Source organism: Epinephelus moara, chromosome 24 (genome assembly GCF_006386435.1).
Source record: "Epinephelus moara isolate mb chromosome 24, YSFRI_EMoa_1.0, whole genome shotgun sequence".
NCBI lineage: Eukaryota > Metazoa > Chordata > Actinopteri > Perciformes > Serranidae > Epinephelus > Epinephelus moara.
Window position 1 is genome coordinate 16,166,940 of NC_065529.1, and position 15,373 is coordinate 16,182,312.

General features: G+C 40.6%; 1 protein-coding gene across 6 annotated transcripts in view; it reads left to right on the top strand.

Annotated features, from left to right (window-relative positions):
• The first annotated feature begins 761 nt into the window (after positions 1-761).
• elmo2 (engulfment and cell motility 2) overlaps positions 762-15,373 on the top strand; it is a 31,387-nt gene continuing 16,775 nt past the window's right edge. For 2 of the 6 annotated variants that reach the window (XM_050038277.1, XM_050038281.1), the window contains exons 1-10: positions 762-836; positions 6,411-6,480; positions 6,829-6,926; positions 7,411-7,451; positions 8,534-8,606; positions 8,701-8,751; positions 10,489-10,658; positions 10,788-10,887; positions 11,339-11,490; positions 13,067-13,145. In XM_050038277.1, the coding sequence (XP_049894234.1) occupies positions 6,849-6,926; positions 7,411-7,451; positions 8,534-8,606; positions 8,701-8,751; positions 10,489-10,658; positions 10,788-10,887; positions 11,339-11,490; positions 13,067-13,145 (744 nt within the window). In that variant the 5' untranslated portion in view covers positions 762-836; positions 6,411-6,480; positions 6,829-6,848. The other 4 variants (XM_050038280.1, XM_050038282.1, XM_050038278.1 and 1 more) reach the window with 3 other exon arrangements.

The window sequence follows — 15,373 nt, forward strand, 5'->3', positions numbered from 1 at the left end:
ATCATGTTTAATGTGGGGGCTCTCCAATCAATCAATATTTTATTTTAAATCTGTATAAATTGCATTGCTGCCTGTTAAAACTTCAAGAAATTGCCACAGAAATTGTAGTGACAGTGGGAACATGAAGTAGTCACTCTAAAAATTAGATTACAATACAGCCTCTAATGTCCTTCACTGTTTTTAATGGAAGAGTAATGTTATGGCTATCACACTGTTATTGGTCACAACAAACAATGTATCGGTTTTATGGCCCTGACATTTAATACAGATGCATGCAGGAGTTGCATCATACAGTATTTACTAAGTATTTATTGTTTACAGTAGTCTGTGACTTTTTTGTAAGTAATATACATCTGAGCAAAATCAACCAGGCCTAGATCTAAAAATACATATTTTAGACTTGGCATCTTATTAAGTGATATTCTCAGCTTTAGGTCGTATTGGTTTGGGCTTAAATGATACAAACTACCTTGGAAGAAAGGTAAAATTTAATGAAATGATGAAAAAACAAAGGCTATAGATACACACGTCTTGTGCATAGTAAGATGTCTTATTAAGACTCACTATGACCCTGTCAGAGATTACTGCACCTTTGTCATATACATACAGAGACAGTGATCTCGCATCCTTTGCACAGTAACTTACCTGTCTGCATTAGAGGAAGATGTCAGAGTGTGCAGTAATGATGAGATGAAGGGCCTGTCTCATTAGCAGACGGTGACATTTACACTGTGTCCCGCCTACAAGGCGTGGAATAGTGTCTCCTTTCCAAAAGTATCTCACAAGAGCGAGGGAGAGAGGGACACTGAGAGCATCATCGATGGCCCAGTCACAGGGTGAGTAACATTGAGTCTCGATGTTATCTGCTTTGTAGGCTTTAATAAAATCATAGAGCCGTTTCTAAAGTAGATCCATCAGGACAGTACCCGAACCGCCGCCGGGAGTCGGGCTGCATCATGACTGCAATGGAGGAGCAGGCAGAGACTGGCTGGATGACTGAATCACGTTAGCCGCCTTTTGAGGAATAACACTGGTACTGACTGTAATAGCGAGTGAGTTTACATTTTACTGTTACTTTCACTCAGGGAATAACAGGAGGTAGTGTTGTCTATGTTAGCAGCTGTTTAATATAACGTGCCGACATTATCGCGAGTTGTGATCGATTTCGCAAAATATCACAAGGGTGAAAATTGGAGCCGTTGCTGCACCAGTGTGTGAGCTCCCTGTGGTTATCATAGCACCAGCCCAGGCTGATAAATCATATAAAATCAGGCCTTAAACATTTTTAATTAAGTTTATGATACATGAAGTGTGTATCGATGAAATTAACGGTGGCTGCTAAAACGTCCGAGACGATAGCTAACGTGCCAACCAACCATCTCCTAATATTCAAGACTCTTATCGCGCTTTATGCAAAATACTGTAACGTTAAATATGTTTTAATTTAATTATCTTTCTATGACAATGGGATGAAGGAAAATGCTGAAGCTGTTTTTCTCCTCTCACAATAAGCGTCGTATCACCAGAGGGGGCGCCACTCCGCATATTAAACTAGCTAACTGTTAGCTATCACAAAAGTTAGGCGCTTCACAGCCTCGCGACATGTGTGAGTGTTTTATTTGAAGCAGCCCAGACAGAAGGAACCCCCTTACCACATTATAAGAACAGTAAAATGGCGTCAGAAACATCCGGGTCGCGGTGAGAAGTAGCTGGTGGGGGACAGGAGAAGAAGTTTAGCCTTTAGAAACGAGGCTCAGACCACACTGTGGGATTTCTTTTCAGGCTCGAGCTCCTTCGCAGTTGTTGCTATGCTACCACCGCAGCGCGTGCAGCCAAAGAACTGCTGCCAAGAGGTCTCAGTTAAAAGCTCCCAGTACAGCAGCCCAGCACCAGTCATACACCAGTGAGATGACGCGGCTGTAGGAAAAAAGGGAACAGTAGTCATGATAGAAAGCAGTTCCCTCTCTGTGCTGTCCTTAGCTGAGACACCAAATAAATATGTCACAGCAGGAGAGGCACAGGTATCATTCATATCAGTAACTGCAGCTGTGTCAGTTCAGTGGCCCACTTGCACTACTGGGTCAAGTCAATTTTATTTATATAGTTAAATATCACAAATGTGACTTAAGTGGCTTTACAGTCTGTATAGCATATGACAGACGTATCCTTAGGTTTCTGATTTTAATAAGGAAAAACCTTTTAACAGGGAAAAAATGGAAGGAGGGATAGCTCACCCAGGATGGATAGACATGCAATAGATGTTGTGTGTACAGAAACCAACATAGTAGAATTACAGTATGGACAACCAGGACAAAATTATACATAGATTTTTAACACATTAAGAACATGGATCTAGGAGGATGTCAAGCAACTCAGTGCTGCCAAACAGAGTCTGGACAACATGACCTCCTCTCCACCTTGATGATTTGGAAAGAGAGACTACACAAGAGGCAGTGCTCAAGCTTACCATTCACACAGAGGGAGAGAGACACACAGTAGAGGAGAGGCTGGAAGATTGAGATCCAAAAATCAGGAATGGGGCACTGATAGCTAGGAGGGACAGAAATGTCCCAGGATGCCTGAGATAGTCACACAATTTTTAAGAACAGGATCTATCAGGGTTCAACATATGAATATTCCACTACAGGTTCTGCAGAAGAATCTGGAGAGTCCTAAAGGGTGAGCAGCTAACAGACAGCTGCTTTTGGGTTCATTTGGCTACAATTTCAAAAATGATTCTAGGATTGTGTTTATTGTTACTGATCAAGCAAGAGAAATGGTGCCATAAGAGGACGTCAACTTCAAATTTTGATTTAGGCCATTTGTATTCCAGTCTCCTGCAGGCCTGATTAAAAGTAGGTATGCTATCATTAATTCAGAGTTGAGACCTCTGACTGTCAAGAGACAAGAAAGAGCTGTGTTTAAGTCAGTGGCACTGGTTTGGACAGATCCAGTCTCTGCGGTGAACAGAGATGGGACCACAGGCAATCACTCACAAAGAAGGCTGCAGTTAAAGTTGACGGACCAGTGTGCCGAGTGGTAAATACATCAGCGCCAACATTACAAAGACGGGCTAGTGTCGCTTTGGATTTGGTAAGAAAAAGATCTGACAGCATGAATGTGACAGGACAGACAGTCAGAGCAGAAATCTCTATCCCGAGTGATAGAACCAAGTCAAGGGTGTTAGGACTGCAGTGAGTGGGTTCATGTACAAACTGAGTGAAAGGTATGGAAAGTATAGAGAAGTGCCTGAAACTAAGGCTTCGCTTTGAGGATGAAAGGCCTCATTCAGGTGAATATGGAGATAACCAATAATGACCATCAGAATGTGTAACAAGGTCTGTGATATGTTATCAGAGTCTGTTTTCCTGGACAAAGGAAATCATAGTTGGTGGTAGAAATGCTCTGATCTGACTTTTTTGATCCTGATACTGATACCTGGGCAGCACCGACCAATACTGAGGACCAATCTGATACCAGTGTTTAATTGATAAGCTGTATGCCTCACTGTGTGGAAGTTACTGCTGGGATCACTCTTCTGTGTAAGGCAAAATCGGGCTTGACTTAAACATTGCTTTCCTATTTTGTAAAACAAAGTGAATACCTAGATATGGCAATGTGTTTTAAAAAAATTCAAATTTAGTATTGTCAGATTGCACAGGACAACTAAATCCAGCAACTCATTTGCCCAAGTTAGTCCCACATGGGGCAGTACCGATGGGGCACTTGTGAGAAAACAGTGGCGCATAACGACAAAGTTCAGAGCCATTGTTAATGTTAATAGGAACATTACATGAAAAACACAAATGCATTGTCTACTTAATAGTGGTTACATTTGACTGAATGGTAACGTTGGGAAATCAGACCAGAACTTTTATTTTTAGCTGCACTCTCATTTATTTTACAAAAAATGAATGGAGTAATCATTCGATGATTTTTTCAACCTTTATTTATACTCAGGAGACCCAATGATGGTTTTCCTAACAGAAAAGGCAATACCATATTAAAAATAATAAAAGCTATTAAAAATTTCCAATCTGGGAAAATAATTTGATTGATAAACTAGGATTATTACAGTGTAAAACAAAATACTATCATATAAAAAAGCCTATCATTTAAGCAATTAGGGTAGATCATTTGATTGATAAATTAAAGTGATTAAACTGTAAAATAAGAATCAAACGGTTAATTAGTTTGTCATAGTGTTTCATTATTCATTATCACTATTAGTTGTATTAGTCATTATTCATCGTATTAAAATGTAATATGATGTTACTGATGGAGGATAAATCATGAATATCAATAGTCCTACATGCTGCATAATAATATGGGCACAAAGGAACACGGCTTTGCTGCATAGATAACAACTATAACAGCTCTAGCACTGCATAACATCATTCAAAGCTTTAGCCAAATGTCAGTGCTGAAATATTTAGATTAGCATAAGAACTTGTGGAAAACATTTCCCATGTGTTTTTTAAGTACAAGAACAAACTTTTCAGAAAGGGCTGAGAGATCACACATTATGTGATGTAATGGGCAGTCTGCTTAAAGATGCGGAGGCGGTGCGGTTTCTCCATCAGATGGCTGCTTGGAATCTGAATTTAATTGGCAGTTTTCACTCGGTATCATTTGCAGAGTTCAACTTAATTTGTTGTTGTTGATGTTAATCACATATACATCGCCCCATCTCAGTCTGTTGATCTCTCTAATTTGTGACAAATTATGTGGAGAACGCAAAGTGACGATCCCCTGGTTCAAAGTTACCAAGATGAAAGGATTCAGGCGTGCTTATTATTTATAGTACCAGAGTTTAAATTTTTATTCCAACTTTGAGATGTCTTCCTCATGAGGACCCGGCAGCTGCTCTGCAACGATGTGCTGACAACCGAGTTTCAAAAGAAGAAACTTATGTTTCAGGGCGGAATGCTCTTTATTTCACGAATGATCAGAGGACGACAGTGTCAGACGTCAGGGATTTTTTTGGCGCACGCTGACAGGTGAACATATTTATAGAATCAGACAAACAAAGGCTTGCGCTGCAGTGCTGGAAATGTACTACAACACTGGTAAACCTCTCGAGAAGACGGTTGTTTATTCAGGCAGGCTGAGGGTTGTTTTCACAACTAACAATTTGGTGATTATGAAGATTGCTTTTCAAACAAACAGCACCTTGAATGCATAGAGCCATTTGCAGAACAGCAGTGTCTCTTTCTTTACCGCTGACTTTCAGTCACCAGCAGAATCCATCAGACAGCTTTTCATGCTCACTTCATGTCCGAGCAGAGAGAGAGAAATCTCCTTTTGTTGCCAAAGACTGGCTGCTGTTTGCCTTTTACTGTTGTATTTCAGAACAAATAATGAAGCAAGTGTAACAGGCATCGGTACACCAATAAAATGTGAGGTAATGTGGCTAATAAAAGAATCAGAGAATGTTTCTGGGTAAATAATACTGTGCTTTTGCAATGATGTAAATTAAACAGCTGTAAAGACTGAATTAATATGTGATCTACATGAGAGTTAGAAATAAAATGTGATTTTAGAGCAGATGGCCAGACAGTTATATTTCATTTTGTTCTATGGTGCAGCTATTTCTGCACAGCTTTTGGGGCATGCTGCTGTACGTATGATTTATTTGTGAATTTATTTATTCATTGCTCCAATGCAAAATGGGAAGAGAGTCAGGGGACCCTGATAAATCTGTGGACTCCGTTTTTTAAAGCACTACAATAACAAAGAGTGATATTCTTGGTGTTTTCTTTCACATACTTCTAGAGCTCGACTGATACTGGGATTTTGAGGCTGATAGCTACATATACAGTATGAGAGTTTCAAAAACCAATGCCAATGTAGCAATATACTTTAAACCTGGCTTTAAAGAATTGTGAGCAAAATATTCTTAAATAAGGTTAGTCACTGGCATTTCAGCACTGCAATTTCTTTACTACAATTGGAGCTAAGCCTTCAATGGACCATTGAAGTCAGACTCTATTCGTCCCACCATGAAAGAGAGGTGTCGCATATTACATTGTGCTTTTTCTTCTTTAACCTGCATGATACCACAGTGTTTGGAACAAAGCCATTTTAGTCAGATGCTTCAAAGTAAAACATCAAAAAAAAGCACAAATGATATTTGGCATATTTATTGGAAATAATAATAACAAGTCAAGGGCAACGAAGCACAGCAAACCCAGAGCCCAGTAGGCAGAAGGCTCAACCCAGGCAAGATCTGTGTGTGTGTGTGTGTGAGTGGGTGGTTTTGTAAAACAGTCATGCTTATTGATCTGCTCACTGACAGATTCAGTTCAGAGGAGAGAAAATGCAGGGATGGAGCGAGCTGAGCTTTTGGGCTTGAAGGAAAACAAGGTTTCGCACTGACACAACCGCTGTGTGGGTTTGTGTGTTCGCAGGGGAGCTGACTCAGTGGTTTCTACTGCAGAGCTGTGAGAGTGATTGACCCCCTCAACACTTCTCCATTAGGTGATGTATAACCTTTAGTTCATATCGCTCTCAAGTTAATCAAACATCAGACTGAAAACCAAAAATGTTTTTGCTCTGCTTGAGTCCAAACATTTTGACACACTGTAGGAGTGCAGAATAAGGAAAGCTCTGAGTTACGACAGTGAAGTAGTACTTATGTTACGTTCTGAAGAGGTGAGCTGTCGAACATGATTCATTGTTTATCATTTTAATGGCGTTTGTGTCACATTCAAATGTAATTCAACGTTCAAAGGAAGTGGAAAGTGTTTTAACAGCTGGTGTTATCAACCTACATCCTGTCCAATAACTGAAGTCATACTAGAGATTAAATTCTTTTTTCTTCTGCAGGGTGCTGTGACAACACAGCCATGCCGCCCCCAGCCGACATCGTGAAGGTGGCTATTGAATGGCCTGGTGCTAATGCTCAGCTTATAGAGATGGACCAGGTCTGTACTTGCATAAACATGGCATTAAGTTCCAGTTTGCCTTATTTTATCTTATTGTTTATTTTTGGAAGGACATAATTAAAAGTAAAGCACCAGAGTTAGCTAGCAGCTAATTAGCATGTGTTGTCCCTGGGCAGGTAGACATGAAACAACAAACAGAGCAGCAAACACACCACATGAGACAGCACAACAATTACAGTACTCACCATAATCTAATAATTATACTTCCGCTAGCTGTTAGTGGCTTTAGAAAGTGATGAGATTACTGAATGGGAACATTATGTTTTAATTTGATTTGTTAGTGAAAGGCATGAGTAATGCTGAGATGTTTTTTAGTTATGCAGAATACAGGTACCTTAAAGGTTATTATAATCAATAACCCGTCATGATTAATAGATTTAGGAAATGTAATTTTGCTTTTTAAGAGTATGTGCTCCCTCACAAGCTGTCATTGTTGCAATGTTGTCATTTTGTCTGTTTGCAGAAAAGACCATTGTCCTCAATAATACGGGAAGTATGTGATGGGTAAGCATTCTGCTGCACTTTTTGATACTTCTGTAATGGTTTTTTATCATTTCTGGCTATCTGTTTGATTACCAACTAATTAAATGTTTGTACATCTATGATATAAGACTAAAATAAGCTCAGTCCTGTCACGGTCGTTGCAGTTGTGTAGACACTAGTAGACACTAATTTTCTGCCTCATAGGGTAGTCATATTGGCAGAATCCTTTTAGTTTAAACAGACCGAGGCGGCCTTCCGCAACAGGAGGGGCTGTTGATGACTTGTGGGAGGAACTGTTGATGACACCGCACGTGCGGCGGATAAACAGGAAACAACTGATAGCAGGAATTAGCGAGCAAGAGGGAAACGCAAACCTGACAGACACTGTAAAGATGAGCAACTGAGGAGACAAGGAATTGCGCGCCCTCCTTGCCCTCGCAAACAAAGAGACCCTTAACCGTCAGATGACGGGGACGGTGAAGAACGGGCCAACTTATGAGAGAATCGCCGCCTGACTAGCCGCGGCTTCCCTCCCACGTCACTGTTTACGTCACACGCTGAGCTACACGTTTGCTACTTGCTCACGCCCCCCCATTAACCCGAAAATGCGCATTCTGTATAAACAAAAGTATTTTGCTGCACTCCCCGATTTTGTTTTTATACTGCCAATGCTGAAAGAAGACTGATTGGCCTTCCTGCAAATTTGCACAATTCCCATCTAAAACGGGGCTACTGTCGTCTCAGTGTTTGGTGCCTGCTCTTTAGTCGTGTACTTTAAGTGATGAATATTTCAAATTTTATCTCACCATCCACCTCTTGGCTGCATCAACCCACTGCCTCCTTTTCCCATTTGAAACAGAGAATTCTTTGCACTTTACTGTTCACACCCACTGAATAATTCTCCTCCACAATCTCTCAGTTTTGCCACTCGTATAAATACAACTGCTGGAGGGAGCAGTCGAACTTTAACAACATTTGGTTCATGCATACCGGAGTATGCTGCATTAAACATTCAACAAGTTCACCTCATGTCCCAGTACTTTGGTTGGTATCTAACACTTGATCTAATGATTTTAACTTCATCTCTCCGTCCTCATCCTCAGCTGGTCTTTATCAGGCTCTGAGCAGTTTGCTCTGCGCTATGCTGATGGGCCTCAGCTTTATATCACTGAGCAGGTGAGCTTCACTGTGTCCTTCCTAAGCTTGGGTTGATGACTTTGTAAATAACTGTTTGAACATATAGAAAATAATCTTCTTTTTAATCTTACAGAGCCGCGGTGAAATCAAGAACGGGACCATCCTTCGCTTAGCCATTTCACCTGTGAGTCAGTTTTGTTTATTCCTGTTCAGTTGTGTCTTTATTAGGAAATTTTGAAACTGAATTTTCCTTAAAATGAGACACAGTGAGCTATTTGTACAATGAGTAACTGGTGTGTATTGTTGCTCCTTGCTCAGTCTTCTAATTCTTATTTTGTAGTGCCTTGAAAAGGTCTCTACACATGGACCAAACCAAACCCTACCTCTGTGTAGGCAAACTTTTTGTGTCTTGCAAGACACGCTTGTCTGTACTCCATAGCCTAACTGTCAGTGCATGGTGGTGGGAGAACACTGCTTTTAAAAGGATGAAAGGGGGCTGATGTGATTTGCTGTGGTTGATAGCAGCCTCCAACACACTCAATAATAATGTATGATAATATATTCTTCCTAATCCTACCCTTCCTCCCAAGTGAACTGTGGGTGCACCTCACGCCTCCACCACCAAAACAAAGTGCTACCCAGTGCACTGTGCACCAGGCTGTTTTTTAAGGAATAATTTGGATTTACTTCAACTTCCCTGGATCTGGTTCAGCTTTGTCTTATCATGCTCCAAGCAGTTGTGCATTTCTTCAAGCCTAGATTCCCATCAGTGCTATAGAGGCTTTAATGTTTTACTTTGAAGTTCTCTTGCTGGCCATTTCACAGTCATCTAAACACAAAACAACATTTTTGGACAAAGGCAGGTAAAATTTATATCACACAGGCTTCATTAACCCCGTTGAGTTGAAGCTCTGCAGCAGGTCTCACTTGTTCTTTAGAGGCATACTGTTAAATTAGCAAAATAAAATGATGCCCCAAAAAACCCCAAAGTGCAGCAGCAACGTACTCAGCCAATACCAGATAAGCGATATATTCGTTCAATTGCCCAACCCTATAGAGACAGTGTGCATAAAAGTCCCACCTCTACTAGAAGGGAAAACAACTCATTGTACAGTTGACGGCTAGAAAACAACACAAAAATGAAAGAACATAATAAAGAATTGATAACAAAATTTTTACAAGCTGTTAAACAGAAAAACTGAGCTTTTAAGCAATAAGACGTGAGGATTCAGAAAGAATATATATAGGAAAACTGTGGGATCCTGACACTCACTATGCCTATGTGCAGCAAGCATTTTGCTTATTTGGCCAGACAGACTGTCTGGGGTCAGAGGTTGAGACTAGCTAAGCTATAATGCCTGGTTTTGATCTTTGTTAGCTTAAATGATAATCATACCTGGTGATCTGATAGTTGTGGATATCAAAGTAGGTCACTACTGGCCATTCAGTGAGATCGTCTCACCAAGTTAGCAAGGTAAGGAGAGGGAACGCTGAGATAGATTGGATTGAAGACAGACTGGTTGCTATAGTGACTCACTATCACCTCCCAAGGTATAAGGTATTAAAAGACCGGACTGGCCGTGGCTAGCTGGTTAGCATGCTCATTTCAGCAGATCTTTTGAATGTTTTAAATTAAAATTCTAGCCATATCTTACACATTGCCCCTTTAACTCATAACATATAAACAGGTTGTAATATTTAAACAGTTAGCACTTTGACATTATAGTTATTTAGCACTGAAAGTATATGGAGACAATGCATTAGTGTTGAAATACACAGACTAGCAGGATGTGCTAATACAACCATTTGAGAATACTTTGACACAGATATTATAAAGAATGACCTGAGGCATAGCATTAAAATCATCGTTCAGAGAATGGTTGGGTGACTAAATTTGAAAGTCATGTTTTTTGTGTGATAGGCTCGTGCTGCTCGTCAGCTCCTGGAGAGGATCCAGTCCCACGGTATCGATGCTCGCCTGGAGGCTCTAAAAGAGCTCGCCAAGCTGTCTGCAGACCCAACCTTCGCTGCAGAGTTCATCAATATGGAGGGCATTGGGACGCTGGCACGTCTTGTTGAAAGTGGCACACAGTGAGCACAGATTCTGTTTTTCTGGCAGCGATGATGTTTTTACTTTTTTATCCATGTGTTATTATTTCTTTAAAGTTGGTCAAGGTCAGACGATGTAAGACGTCTCTGACTGTTCTTTGCACTCTTCAGCTTTGGTGAAATGCTGGCCTTCACTCTCACTGCCTTCCTGGAGCTAATGGATCACGGCATTGTGTCTTGGGACCTTATCTCCCTGTCCTTCATCAAACAGGTACCTCCTCCAACAAAAGAGCAATTCATGCTACTCATTAGCTTCACACAGAGCCCACTGGACAAACCACACTGGGTTAAAATCTCAAGGACTGCCTTTTTTATTCCTTTTTATTCATATGCTTTTATTTAATTACTTTATCAACCTTTCTTCCTACATGCCGGAAATGTGTGGGCGGCGTTGCCTAGCAACTCCCCACATTATTTCAAGCTTCCTCAGTGTGTACAGTGTGTGACTAGTTTTGTTCTCAAAACTCTGTGGTCTTGACAGTCGCTCTGGGAAACTTTCTGTTCTCCTGGATTAGTTTTCTTTTAGAAACAGATACATGTTTTCATCAGGAGAGGGAACTCTACTTTTGGTTACAAGCTCTTGTTGAATTGACTCAGAACGGTGCTGTTGATGATGTGAAAGATTCAGTCTTCATGTTGCTTGGTCTTATGTGCTCACTCAGATTGCAGGCTATGTGAACCAGCCGATGGTGGATGTGTCCATCTTGCAGCGCTCTCTAGCGATCCTGGAGAGCATGGTTCTCAACAGCCACAGCCTGTACCATCGGGTGGCACAGGAGATCACCGTGGGACAGCTCATCGGGCACCTGCAAGTGTGAGCACACACACACGCACAGGGGCGTCCTGCACTCTGATATGGGGGGGCAGATGCGTGAATGTAGCAGCATGGGGTAACTTAGGAAATAAAATATTAGAAATATGCCACCATATTTGGCTGGTGGCATTATTCTAAGGGTGAATTCAGGATGCTTAGATGACCCCTGTCAGACACCAAGGCTGCTGTTATTCTAGTTTATTCTTATTGCCAACAGATCCCATGAAAAACAAAACCAGCAATGCATTAGTGTGTGGCTTTCAGCGCAGAACCCATTGGTACCTGTTGAAGACGTAGACCTTAAAGCTGGAGTGTGGAACTTTTGTCTCCCCCCTCAGGCCATGAGAGTAATTACGCAAACAATGTTGACTCATGCTAATAATGTATCCCTGCAGGTGAACTCGCCGCATCCCCCCACCCCTTAGAAACACCCTTATTTAATTTTAATCCTTCTTCTGAATGCAGAGTTTCTTTTTTATGAGAAGCATCCACTCCAGAAACTTTTCCTGGACGCCTCTTAGGATTTTCCATTATAGCTTCTCCACTCCCAGAGGTCTCTCCTCCCTTCCTTTTTTCCTACTTCTTTTAATCTAATTATCTTATTTCAAACCGTCAATTTATATAGTAGCAGAGGAAAACATCAGAATCACGCACACAGATGAGGCCAAACGTAAAAAGACAATTAAAATAATCTAATGTAAACTAAATGAATTAATCTCTCCCCTCTTTCAGTCTGGGTGGCTGATGTATAGCACACCACTTCTGGTGCGCCAGTGCTTAAAAGTCACCGCAGTGCTGCACTCCAGCTTCAAAAAACAGGCCATATGTACGCTTTATAAACATAATTTCCTAAAACAGCCGGGTCCTGCAAGCTTTTCACAAACGTTATTCAATCAGAAGCAAATAGTGCATATGTTATGGACTACTTTCAGCAGCACATTAATGCACATTTGGAACTCCAGTGAGTATTTACAACAGCAGGATGGTGTATGTGGGATCGCTAAAAATAACATAAATACCCATGGTAATAGAGTGCTACAGGAAAGAGTCCTAAAAAGTGGGAATGTGTTATCGTTTCTGCACTCCCAGTTCCCTCGTCTTGAAGTCTTGGCTTATTTGTATGCATTTTTGGTTGGATGAAGAAAAAAGTTCATTGTACGCTGAGTGTGGCTCTTCAGTGTGATTTGTAATAGTTTCTTGATAACAATGGAGCTCTGTAACAAAGAGGAAAAAAGCTTTAGCAGGCAATATTTGTTAGTAGGATCCATTCATTGTTGGTTTTGATCTTTTTATAGTAATAAAGCTATTGCCAATGACTTTTAAATTTTCCAAGATACTACTCAGCTTTACTGGTCGCATAATAAAATTAGGAAAAACATGAAATTATTCCAAACAGCTGGTGTGAGAGAGGGGCTTCTAAAAATCCTGCACCCATTTCAGGTATAAGTAGTGATGGCTTTGAAAATAAGATGAATTTGTTGTGTAGCATAGTTGTTAGTCTGTAGTTTAAACTCTGTGGAGATTTGTGGAGCACAAAGCTTCTAACTGGTTGTTACGCTGGTTGATATTCCTTCAGGTCAAACCAGGAGATCCAAACCTACGCCATCGCCCTCATCAATGCTCTCTTCCTGAAGGCACCAGAGGACAGACGGCAGGTCAGTGCCAAGCGCTCGCAGCATTGTGTGCTGTGTAAGAGAAAAAGACTGAATACGCATAATGGATAGACATAGCTAGAATACTAATAATGTTCCATCCTCACATTACGCTCTAAAAAAAGCCACTCATGCATAATAGACTGACATTGATTCATAACAGTCGCATCATGTTTTTGGTGTCAGAGAGCTGCAGATATTGCCTCACCCTGGCTCCTGATGTTTGCAGCACTATGTTACTTACTAAAGCTAATCTCATGTATTAGACGTCTGTCTGCCAGCTGTCAGGATTCTGTCTGTCTGACAGTCACTGCTGTAATGACACTCTCACTCAAAATAGTACTCGCTTTCCTTTGAAGTTTGCACATTTGTTATGCTGCAGTTATTTCAGAATAGCTCGGCAAGGTAGGCCAACTGAGAGATGACTGTTTGTGCCAAACAGACAAAGAGCTGGGAGAGGATCCGAGCACAGTGCGGCAATTAAGGATTCATTTGTCGGCTAAATTCAGTGAAAAGTGCTCATTTCTAGTGTGCTTAAGATGGGGAGTGGAGGGTGAAGAAATCCGCAGAGATGATTAAGTGAAACCTGGCAGTGTTGGCAGTGTAGGCAGGATTTAACAAACGTGGCGTGAAAAATTATTCATATAACATCCAAATATACTAAAATATGACATTAAGTTCCGTTTGATTTAACAGAGTCAGACAGAAACGTCCCGAACAGATGCATTCTGGTTCTGAAATATCTGTGTAGCACAGCCAAATGTACAAAGACTAAAGGAACGAGTGCTTCAATGGATGTCTGTCCAATATGTTACTCATCACTGTCACAATGTCTCATTAGTCTGTGCTCCGCTCACCCCGCAGTGATAACTTCTGTCCCAGCTCACACAATGCACTGGCATACTGCAGCGTTTCATCCTGTTTCATACATGGTTACGTGCCCTGTGTCAGTGTTGTTTGTGTTTACGGTTCTCCATGTTGAAATTTGATTTACATGTGCTACTTGTGTATTTTCACATTTTTATAAGACTTTGAAGCCTTGTTCTGTTCAAAAGCTGTCCTATATAAGACCTGGAAAATAATATCTGAGGAATAAAAATTAAAAAAAAAATATAAACTTAATAAAGTATAAACTTGCTAATTAAGACCTACACCACAGTAAAATATCACTTAAATAAAACATTAAAAATATTGTTTTAGCAGCTGAAGTGTCATGACCTACAATTTAAACACCATATTTACAACATTTTCAAAATGATTCCCCAAAATGTCTTCATCTATCACAAACTAAACTCTTTGCCTTCTGCATATTAGATTTCAGTATCCACATAAATGCAACACTAAAATTAGTAATAATAGTTGATGAAGCGAGAGCTGAGGATATGCAGGACAAGAAGGACAGGGGTCTGTTCAAAGCAGATACAGGGAAGATAAATGCCTTTAGTAATATGTTTGACAAATAGCTACATTAATGGTGCTCATGCCGGATTGTCCTTCTTTTTGGGACAGTGTCTACACTGATACAGATATTTGAAAATGTATCTTTTCCTTTATGTTTTGGCCTCTCGTCCACACGCAAACAGTTTTAGCTCAATAAAACAAAGATATTTTGAAATGCCTTCTAAAGTGCAGATTTTTCAAAATTCCAGTTGCTTTGTATCCGTGTGGAAATCTAAAATGGAGCATTTTGGAAATAGTGACGTTATATCCTCAATTTGCACATAGTAATTGTTGCTGTGTGTCATGGGCATGCGCCAGGAACAATAATAAGAACCCTGGACTACCACTTCATTTGTCAGCACTACCTGGTCTTTACACTTAAACTTTAGTATTGCTGCACCACTTCATGGACGAATGGAGGCATCTGCTGCGCCCACTGTTATTTGGTCCATCTCAGCGTCCACGGTTTAAATCCTCCAGAAACGAGGGTTTTGGATCAGACCTGGTCAAACCAGCAGATAGTTGGATCATTTTGAGAGTGGGACTGTTGTTAGTGAGGATTGGAAGGAAAAATTATGATTTTAGATACATCATACATGACAAACATAAAATATCATAAGATAATTAAAGGGAAATTTCGGTTTATTTCAACCCGTCTCCTATCGTCCTAAATTTGGTTCAAGTGACTAGTGACATACAGATAATAGTTAGCATGTTAGCCGTTAGCCTAGATACAGCCGTAGCGTCAGACCTGTTAAAACGTAATTGAACGGGCATCCCTTCAAGTGCAA